Source organism: Narcine bancroftii, chromosome 3 (assembly GCF_036971445.1).
Source record: "Narcine bancroftii isolate sNarBan1 chromosome 3, sNarBan1.hap1, whole genome shotgun sequence".
Classification (NCBI taxonomy): Eukaryota; Metazoa; Chordata; class Chondrichthyes; order Torpediniformes; family Narcinidae; genus Narcine; species Narcine bancroftii.
In genome coordinates, this window is record NC_091471.1 from 210,369,652 (window position 1) to 210,381,249 (window position 11,598).

The 11,598-nt window shown below is 42.5% G+C and overlaps 1 protein-coding gene across 1 annotated transcript in view; it reads right to left on the bottom strand.

The window, feature by feature from the left end:
- klhl2 (kelch-like family member 2) overlaps window positions 1-10,435 on the bottom strand; it is a 175,942-nt gene extending 165,507 nt beyond the window's left edge. The window contains exon 1 of the mRNA XM_069926491.1: window positions 10,175-10,435. Coding sequence (XP_069782592.1) covers window positions 10,175-10,242 — 68 coding nt within the window. The 5' untranslated portion in view covers window positions 10,243-10,435. The remainder of the gene's footprint in view (window positions 1-10,174) is intronic.
- Between the last annotated feature and the right edge of the window lie 1,163 nt (window positions 10,436-11,598).

An 11,598-nucleotide genomic window follows, 5' to 3' on the forward strand; every position in this document is an offset into this window, starting at 1 on the left:
AAACAGCAACATTGAGTTTACTTTTCTAAAGTTCACTTGGCTAAATTTTACTCTTAACATTTCCTCAAAATGTCACAGGCGCAGGACTGAAGAAGATACTTTGTTACATATGTTTAGGTCTTGTTCCTCTCCTTCCATTTTTTGGGAGGATATCTTTTGTACCTTATCCTTGGTTCTCAATGTGAATCTGATACCTAATCCTATAATTGCTCTTTTTAGTTCAACTAAGATAAATGATTTGAATTTAACTATGTCTCAATCTTGCCTCCCTTATTGGTAGATGTTCAATACTGATGAGATGGAAAGATGTTGTCCCTCAATGGTTCAATAATATGACAGCATGCTTAACTTTGGAAAAAGATCAGATGTTCTTCTATTGTAACAGATTTAAATTTTCTAAGACTATGGAGTACTTTATTAACTATTTTTGTAATTTATAAGATCACTTGGATTTTGTTTTGTGAGTTTGTGGTTTCTTGTTATGGTAGTGTCGCCTCAAACCGTGCATCTTGGCGCCTCACAGTTTGGCGGGCAGCAACCTCCTTTGAAGAAGACCGCAGAGCCCACCTCACTGACAAAAGGCAAAGGAGGAAAAACCCAACACCCAACCCCAACCAACCAATTTTCCCCTGCAACCGTGTCTGCCTGTCCCGCATCGGACTTGTCAGCCACAAACGAGCCTGCAGCTGACGTGGACATTTACCCCCCTCCATAAATCTTCGTCCGCGAAGCCAAGCCAAAGAAAGAAGAGTGAAATTATATGTACTTACCAGATAAATTCAGAAGGGAAGGGGGTAGAATTTGTAGTATAGCATAATATTTACTTTTTTTTTAATCATTTTCAATCAGCCATATGTTGTAACTGGTTACGTGTTTACCACTTTTCTTTCTGTTTGACTTATATTAATGAATTTATATAATAGTTTTATTTTCTTATATAATGGTCTTTTTTCTGCATATTCTTTTTATATATTACTTTTGATTAATGGCTTTTACTTGTGTACTACTGTTGTAAAATCCAACAAGAACATTGAAAAGAGAAATCAGAAAGTCTGAAAGATACCTCACACAAGCAGAATCTTTGGCCACTAAGTCCCCCAGTGACCATCAAGTAGGAGGGCATACCAAACCCATTTGTAAGTATATTTCAGATTTATTGTCAGAGTACATACATAACATTGCATACAATCCTAAGATTATTTTTCCTGTGGGTGAGGCAGAATTACCACTTATGTAAGGAGTTTGAAGAAGACCGCAGAGCCCACCTCACTGACAAAAGGCAAAGGAGGAAAAACCCAACACCCAACCCCAACCAACCAATTTTCCCTTGCAACCGCTGCAATCGTGTCTGCCTGTCCCGCATCGGACTGGTCAGCCACAAACGAGCCTGCAGCTGACGTGGACTTTTTACCCCCTCCATAAATCTTCGTCCGCGAAGCCAAGCCAAAGAAGGAGTTTGTATGTTCTCCCCACATCTGCATGAGTTTCCTCTGGGTTCCTCCCACCATTCAAAAAAAATGCATCAGGGGTAGTAGGTCGTAATTTAAAAAAATTTAAATTTATTGGTAGTGCAGAAAAACTGTACACAAAGTACACATGTAAACAAATAAAACTGTATTCTTATTACATCCTTACCAATTCACCCGACCCACCAGATTCTACCATTCACCTGCACAATTTACAGAGGTTAATCAACTTACTAACCCATACATCTTTTGGGATGTTGGGCCTGTTTCAAGAAGGCTACAATTATACCAATATAGCAGAAAGCAGGCTTAAAAAACTATTGGATCTGAAAATCCAGCATTATGAAGTGCTTTGAGAGGTTAACCCTGGCTTACATCAACTCTAACTTCTCAGTCAGCCAATTCAATTTGCCAACTGCCCAAACAGGTCCATGGTAGATGCCATCTCCCTGGCCCTCCACTCCCTGGAGCAACCATGTTCATTGACTGCAGCTCTGCCTTCAACTCCTAGCAAACACATTTCCAAACTTCAGGATCTTAGCCTCAACCCTCCTTCTGGAACAGTATCCTTGACTTCCTATCAAACAGTGAAAATGCACAACAACATTTCCTCCATGGTGTTATCCAGAGGATTATCTAACAGTCTTACAGGAAACTGCTTTGTTCCTGGAGGGTCATCTGACCAAGCAGGTCATGTGTGCAGTTTCTTTGACTGTGTGGGCAAGTGTGACCCCTGTTGAGATTTTCCCCGGGTGTGGATAGCCCCCCACCCTCTACCTGTGTCCCAGACTTGTTACTTCTTGAACCTTCTGTGGTGTTATCATCATCACATGGTAACACTCAATAGAAGTGCTCTGTTTAGCTTCTTTAGCTCTCCATTATAATCCCCCTATAACCAAAATTGTGTACCAAATACCACTCCAAGTCCATCTTTATCTTCAGTCATAGGTGGAATAACAAATACTGATGAGACAAAATACAGGAAGACAATGGAGAGTCTAGTAGCATGCTGCCCAAGATAACATCTCTCTCAACATCAGCAAGACAAAGGAGCTGATTACATACGTTAGGGTGATGGGTGGAACCCACACTGCTGTCCATTTCAATGCTGCCGAAGCCAACATAGAACATTACCTAAAATTCATAGGAATAAACTTTTACAGTGACTCGACTTGGACCAAACACATTTTCATAGACAAGAAAGTACACCAATGTCTCTACTTAGAAGAGTACGGAAGTTTAGCAAGCATCTCAACAACTTCTACAAGTGTACTATCGAAAGCTAGTAGCTGGATGCATGACAGTGTAGTTAGTATAGGAGCTGCTCTATCCAATGTTGGAAGATGCTGCAGAAGGTGGTGAATGAAGGCTCCAAACATTATGGAAACCTCTCTCCCTTCTATCAACCACATCAACACCTCCTGCTGCCCAAGGCATTGAACGTCCTGAAGGACCTGTCCCACCATGAACACACACTCTTCTCCCTAATCCTGTCATGGAGAAGGCTCAGAAATGGGAAATTATGCACCAACAGGCTTCAAAACAGTTTCTCCCTGCGGCCATCAGTGCTCTCTTACTAAGTACAATTACCATATATGTCAGCATACAAGACTCTGTGTATAAGATGACTCCAGAATTTCCAATTAAAATGTAGGTTTTGAGCTATACTCACAGTTCAAGACTACCTTGTTTTTGAGCCCTTTGTCTCGAGTGTTCAACCATGTCAAAGTTCATGTCTCCAATGATGCTTCTAGATAATTGTGTTTCTTACATTGTTGCATTCTGCAGCAATGGAAATTAGTCATTGAAATGTCAAGATTTTAATTTTTGCACTGTTTTAGTTGTCTTCCTCAGTACTAGATCATTTCTTTTGACTACACCATGAAAGTACAGTAAATGGTCATTGCCAAATTTACTGTGATTGTCCTGACCAGGCAGTTTAAACAGAACACTCCCTGGGACCCTGGCTGATTGTTTACTGTTCATCAGTTGTTGCAAATGGAGACTGTTAGCTTTGTTTGCTGTGCTGTTATTTTAAGGTTGATAATACATTTTTATAGTTTTAATATAACATTACTATTAATCCAGGTTCCCAAATGCAAGATTCGTAGAAAAATATTTAGTGGTAGGACTGTAAGAGTTATGTGAGGGTTTTATGCTGTTCTCCATTGCCATGGGAGATAATGTACATCATAGGATATTAAAGTTCAGATTTTATATTTGGTGCATAAGACAACATCTGGTTTTGGGGTTCATATTCCATATTATACGCTGACATATATGGTAATCAATTCACTGTAACACTATACCCTGCAAATGTGCCTTTGTCTCCTACTTTGTACAGTAAAATACATGTTAGAGTGGACTTGCTAGATTGCTTGCAGAAAACTCTTTTTCCTACACCCAGTATAACTAGACATTAAACTTGAACTTTAAACCAGGGGACCCAGGGAAAACTGTAGAGACAGGGAGAATACACAAGGTCCACAAAGACGGCACCCAAGGTTAGGATTGAACTTCATTCTCTGGCACGGTGACGAGTGGCTCTGCTTGTTGCTGTCCATTTTTACAATCTTTTTTACATTCCCAGAATTTCATTAAGATGGGACTAATCAAGTTCAAATTTCACAATTGAATTTCATTGACTATGTTAACTTCATTTTAGGGGAAATGAAAAAATAATGACCCTTCCTTAAGAGAAGTCCTCATATTAAGGCACACAGACATTTATGCCTAATCAAGTTCCAAAGATGGTAATCTGTGGGATGTTCCACTGCAAATGAATGATTACATTGAACATTTCATGCTAAAATGGAATTATATTTGGCTCCTAATGCACTACCCATTTGGTGAAAACAAAGAAATGCTGGAGGAACTCAGCAGATCTCGCAGTATTCACTGGAGGTAAAGATATAGAGCTGATGTTTTGGGCCTGAGCATTTATTCAAGGTACAAGTAAATAGCAGGCAGGCATCTGAATAAAAAGGCTGGGGAGAAGGAAAGAAAGGGTGGGGGGAGGACCACAGACCAGCAAAAAAAAAAGGCAATAACTGGACATGGAATGAAAGGGAGAGAAAAGGTGAGAATTTGATTGGGTGGGGGGGGGTGAATGCAGACATGGAGGAAAGGAGACAGAGGGAAAAGGAAAGAGACAAACAGAGCTAGAGGAAAGCAGAAATAGGGATAGATTTGGGGGGGGGGGGTTACTGACGGAAATCAGAGCAATGTCAATGCCGTCAGGCTGGAGGGTGCCCAGACAGAATATGAATATTACTGCAGGAAGTGCTACACTTGCATCCACACCTCCTTCCTTGCCACTATTTGAGGCCCAAAACTGTCCTTCCAAAGTGAAGCAACACTTCACGTGAAATTGCAGGGATCATCAACTGCATCTCGTGCTTCCATTGTGATCTCCTCTACATAGGGAGTCGACACAGGCTGGGAGATCGCTTCGTTGAGCACCATACTTCTATCCGCTGCAATAGCAGGGATCTCCCAGTGGCCACCCATTTCAATTCGCTGCCCCATTCCCTTGCTCATGCCTTTCCATGGTCTCATGCACTGCCAGGTCAGGACCGCCCACAAATTGGAGGAACAACACCTCTTCTACCATCTGGGAACCCTGCAAATGGATGGTGCTAACAATGACGTCACACAATTCTCGCCTGTCCTCTCCATGTCCAATTATCGCCTTTCGTCTGGTGGTCTGTGCTCCTCCCCCTATCTTTTCCTTCCCCAAGCCATTTTATTCAGCAGCATGTTTAGTTTTTACTCTCAACTTGAAGAAACACTCAGGCCGGAAAAGTCAGTTATATCTCTTTACCTCCTGCGGACACTGCAGGGCCCCCAGTTCCTCCAAGATTTGTGGTTTTCATTACAATCACAACATCTGCAGACCTTTGTGTTTCAAAGTGATGTCAAGCCAAGAAAACAGTTTTCTTGCCATTTTGAGGCCCTGTATATATTCCATTTCTTATTATTTCAAAAACAGCAAATGGGATTATTATAACAGCAGAAAAAAATGAAATCAGTCAAATACTTTGCATACAATGAGCCCAATGGACTCAAAAGTTTGATTTGATACAACTATAGACTTCTATTATATCCAAAACATTGCCAAAGTGGTATTTATCCATGTGCAGAGATCCTCAACATATCCTTGCTGTCGTTTGCTTGCAAGGCACATCAGGATCCACTTTCAAATCCAAATTACTTTTATACCAGTCATTACCAAAATCAATTTATTGCAATTAATAGGATGTTTAAACCTCTTGAACTGGAAACATCAATAGTCACATCTATAATGTAAAAGCAATTCCTAATTACTTTTAAAGGGAGTGGTTCCTGGCCAAAAGGAACAAACGATTGGACATTTGATACCCATCTTACAAATGCCATTGGTGTTAAAGGATTAACTGGTAACAAAATCTAGTAGTCAAATATTCAGTGTTTATAATTCCTCCCCAAAAAAAAAAGCCTAAAGCTAATGGGTTAGGTCACTGAGAGCAACAGAAACAGATCCACCATGTTTTGGAGGAATGGAATGGGAGCTTGTTATTTTCACAAACAGCTGTTTTTAAAAAAAATCCGCAAAGCAAGATAATGAAATTGATTACAAACAGTAAAAGTCAAAATACAAAACTCCTACCGAAGATCCACAGACAAAACTGCCCTATGGATGTCCAATCTCTATACAGCCTTTGTTCTTTCTCAACAAAAGACCCAACCAGTCCCCCTTCACTACCACCCTCCTCTGCCTGGCAGAACTTATTCTCACCCTCAATAACTTCTCCTTTGACTCATCCCACCTTCTCCAAGTCAAAGGTGTAGCCACGGGTCCCTACATGGGTACCAGCTATGCCTGCCTTTTTGTTGGCTATGCGGAGCAGTCAGTGCTACAAGCCTATACAGGCAAGGCTCCTCAACTCTTCCTCTGCTTCATTGACAACATTGGTGCTGCATCCTGCATCCATGATGAGTTTGCCAACTTTATCCACTTTGCTAACTTTCATCTCATCCTCAAATTTACTTTGTATATCTCTGGCAACACCCTCCCCTTTCTTGATCTCTACTTTTCAGGAGACAAACATTCTACAGACATTTTCTACAAACTCACCAACTGCCATAATTATCTCGACTACACTTCTTTATACCCTGTCACCTTTCTCTCAATTCCTCTGTCACCATACTTCTACCCCCCGGATGGGGTCTCCCATTCCAGATCATCCGAGATGTCCTGCTCCTCCAAAAAAAAAAGTGCCTTCCCCTCTAACTCAGCCCTCACGCACATCTCCTCCATTTGCCACACACTTGCACTGGTCCCCTTTGCCATTGACCAACTGGATGGCATTAGTATTGACTTATTTGGTTTCCGTTAAGCCACTCTCTTTCCAATCTCAGTTCCGCTTTCCTCCAGCTCCCCATCCCTTCATTTTGAGAGCTATCTCTTCCCCTAAAACTTCTCAGCTTTTTTTCTTGTCCTCTAACCTATATCCTCTTGCCTGTGCTCCTCCCCCCACAATTTTATTCAGGTGCCTGTCTGCTTTTTGCTCATACTTTGATGAAGGGATCATGTTAGTTGTGTATCTTTGTTTGTTATGTATCTTTGTAACATAAAGAACATTACTCGACTTGCTCAGTTTCTCCACCATTTGAAGATTTTCTTGTTTATCTGTCCTGGTAGGTTTATGGTCTAGGCATGCTCCTGCCCCACTGAACTCCTATTATCACATCTCAACTCCATTTTGTATTCCTTGGTTCATTCCCTTTCCACTGACATATGTGGCACCTCACATGTTCCCACCACTTCAACTTTCAGTTCCCCAGCCCTGACTGCCTGGATTTCACCATGGGCATCCAGTCGCTATATATTTCCATCCCCCATAAGGCTTCAAAGCACTCTTTCTTCTTGGCCAACAGACCCAACCAGTCCCCTTCCACACCACCTGCCTCCATCTGATAAAGTTGGTGCTCAAACTTCTCCCACTTTCTCCAGATCAAAGGTGTAGCTGTGAGAACTTCAATGGATTCCAGCTCTGGCCATCCTTTCATTGACTACATGGAATAATCTATATTGCAAACTACACTGATAATTATTTGGTGTCGAGTCCTGCACCTACGATGAGCTAGTCAACTTTATCAACTTTGCGGCCAATTTCCACCCTGCCCTCAAATTTATTTGGACCTTCTCCAGAACCTCTCTCCCCTTTCTCGATCACTCTGACTCCATCTCAGGAGCAGATGCTCTACAAACATCTTTCATAAATCCACCAACACCCACAGTTACCTTGGCTACATTGCTACTCATCCAGTCTCCTGAAAGGATGCTATTTCCATCTCTCAGTTCGGTCTCTGCCACATCTGCTTCTAGAGGCCTTCCATTCCAGGACATCTGAGAGGTCCTCCATCACCAAATATAGCTTCCTCTTTCACTATCAACGCAGCCCTTGCTCACAACACCTCCATTTGCCACACATCTAGCTTTGGCCCATCTCCCCACTGCCCCCCTCCTGACACAATTAAGATAAAGTTCTCCTCAACCTCACCAACACCTCATCAGCCTCGCATCCAACATATTCTCCGTAACTCATCATCAACAATGGGATGCCTCCACCACAAGGCACCCCTTCCCATTGTGATCATTTTCTCCATGATTCCATTGTCCATTCAGGCATTCCTACTAATTACCCCACCACATACACCCCAGCACTTATCTCTGAGATTGCACAGAAAAAAAAGCTATACCTCTTCCCTCACGCCATTCAGGGGCCTAAGCAGGCAACTGAGATTAAGGAGGGGTCATTTACAGCATCTAGTCACCCAATGTTGCCTCCTCTACCTCAAGGAGGCTAGGTGCAGTTGGGGGAAGGGGGAGAGAAAGAGTGCTTTTGCTCCGTCAATTCCACTTTTCATTCCCACACCAAAATATCTGTCTATGGCCTCATATAAATTGAAAGAACAGTGTCTATTATTTTGGCTTGGCAGTCTTCAACCAGGCAGCTTTAATATCAACCTCCGATTTCTGGTGACCCATTCTCCAAGCCTTCCTTGAAGTTTCTGGCCCCATTCTCCCTTCTCTTTCTACTCTCCCACATTCCTTATCTATGTTTGACATACACCTTCCTTTCTCCAGCCCCCACCACTCCTTTCCTTTCTCTGATTAGTGTGCATCTTTATCAGCCCATCACCCCTTATCTCCTTTTTCTTCCCCGGCCCACCTATATCGAACTGTCATCTGCCAGCATATGCTTCTCTACTGCCATGCTATTCAGGCACAATCTAGTTCTTGCTAATACCAGTGAAGCTTTTTCAGCCCAAAAAGATGACTATTAATTGCTTTACATGGATGCTGCCTGACCCGCTGATTTCCTCCAGCACTTTGTGTGTTGCTCCAAAAACTCATTTCCAAACTTTGGAGAATTGCTTTAAAAATCACAAAAAAAGTGTCCAAAATGCAGAATTTAGAAAATAACATTAAGAATTCTATTTCTTCCTCTCCTCCAATGTAATAAAGTTCATTAATGATCAGTTTTGGGGTAAGGGGAAACTGGTGCGTAGGCAGACCACTAGATGAGGAAGGGAATAAAACAAGTGTCATCAGACAACATCCACACACAAAAGCACTTCCATCCAAGGTTAAAGGCCAGAGTTAAGAAAATTAACTCTATTTGGTCCTCAAATGAAAATCACACAAAAATAAACCATCCACAAGTGCAAACTCTGAAATAAGACATGCCCATCAATAAACCATCCTCCTCACTCCTTCCAATAATGGAGGCAAAGGTCATGACTTAATTTAAAGATAAAAATTGGGTTATTGTAGAACAGTGACAGAAATATACAATTAACTGTAACACTGCATTTTTTAAAAAAAGATGGGCAGACAAATGTGCAAAATACTTTACATCATATCAAGAACAAAATACACAGTACAGACGAATCATACAATTGAGATAATTATGTCAATTTTCTGCCTTGTCACAACTTAGCATTTCTACCAGTTCCTCAAAGTTAATAATACACTCGTTTCTTTTGCCCATGGTTCCAAAAAAAACCCGGTATAAACAAACCATGCTGAAATTTAGAGCGAATGCTCAGACCCATAGTGCATCAAATTTTAACATCTCCACACTGTAAATCAAAGCACACAATGCAGATGCTGCACAAAAATAAATCTCCAAAAATGTATGTCCTCTTTCAAACGTTATTCTTTTATTGGGCATGAATGGGGTTGGCCCTTTTCGGAATAAAATCTCTTCACTCTATCGCCCACATGTGATTGAGATTTGCTTTTTAAACCCATCTAATGCATTCTCACAAACAGAACTATGCGTGTGCAACAGAAGATATCACTGCTGTGATATCCACGGAGAGGTCTCCCCAACCAAAAATAAGATCACGCATTTCCAGTGGGATTTGTCGCTCATTGCACCTCTTTGCGTTTGCTTTTCACGCAATTTCTACAGCCCATTCATCCAGTCACCTTCTCTTGGAAAACTAGCCTGCACTGCCCCACTCCCCTTCAGAGCCCTTTGCAGTTGAGACCCGCTTCTTCCCAGCCAAAGTCTCCCTGAAAGAGGGTGGGGTCTCCACCGGCTGGAAGAGCCACCTGTTGTTACAGTCCAAGGCTCGCGGTGTCCCTCACGGATGCTCCCCTCCCCTCGCCCTGCTTGGCGGTGGAGCACGCGCCGCGGGCGGCACACACTCACATTTGCTGGATCTCCATTGTCTCCGCCCGTTGCCGAGTGCGCACAGCGAACACGGCGCCCTGCACCATGCCACTGTGGAGCGAGCACGACGGTTGCCCGTTCCACTCAGGAACGAGCGCGGCTACTCCCCAGCCTCACGTCGCTCCATCGCCGGTGTCACGGACAGGGCGGCCAGCTGCCGTCCGCCGGCGACGTGTGTGCGACCCTCCCGAGCAGCTGGAGGGGGCAGGCAGGAGGGGCGGCGCATCCTCCAAGCAACCGCCTCCAATACCCCACAATGCCCCGCGTCCTTCACCCGTTGCCAAGGCAGTTCCCGCTTCCAACTTCGAGCTCTGAACATCGAAAGTGATTTTGTTGACAGGTAATGCAGCACTAGTCACTCATTCTGCATTGAAATCCGAGGGAAAGGAAAACGAAGTCGAAAATTAGATTGGATGGCATGAAATCTCTGCCTTTCCTGCCCCTGTCCTGATTGGACCACAGTCTAGACTCCATCCAACACTGGGCATTGAGGGGCAAAGACTCCAACAACAAGTGGTGCCAATGGTCTAAATAGTATGTTACAATGTGCATTGATGGAAAAGCATGGACGTGATACTAAGGGTGTGAAAAGACTGAACGGTGTTCGTTTTTGTAAATAATTTATTGTGAATAAAATGTATTTAGGAGGGAAAGTACCTTATTAACAAAAGTGCAAACTCTGAAATAAGACATGCCCATCACTAATCCGCAGTGACAGAGTAAAGTCTCCCACCTTGTGTGAAATGCTGCCTGTCGCTGAGCTCCGTCACCTGCGCTATTTCATTAACTCAGTTCTTCCATCCATTCCCATTGACCTTGTTTCCGTAGCAACTATTTTTAATTGATGCTATTGAGAGCAAGGACAACTTCCACTGGTTTTTGCGCCTTTAAAATAATGTTATCATCCCTTGGAGCTTTGATGGAGCGTGGTCAGCCACACATAAAGATATGTTAGAACAGGTATCTTGACGGTTCGGTCGATTGAATACTCCACGAGGAGATTTAAACAGGTAGAGTAATTCCAGACAGACCCTTACGTGGAGCGAAATACACATGGTTGTGGAATTGGAGGAGCACCACTCTCTTCCAGGAATTATGGACCAACACCCATCCAAAAACTCATGCAACAATACTTTACCGTTAATATCGAAGCTAATTGTTTTTATCGTGGTGCTGCAGCTTATAATGTGGTCATGCCATTTCATGTGTATCAGTTATGTAAAATCAGACAATTGAAATCTTGTCAAATCATTTCCTTGATATTTCAATTTGGGGGGGAGGAAATGGAAAGGTTTCGATGAATTCACCAACTTTTAAATGACTTCTTGAAAATCTAATCTTCGACAAAAAAAAATCTAAGAACATAAAATCCTGCCATTGATTATTGGAAATTAATAGTTACA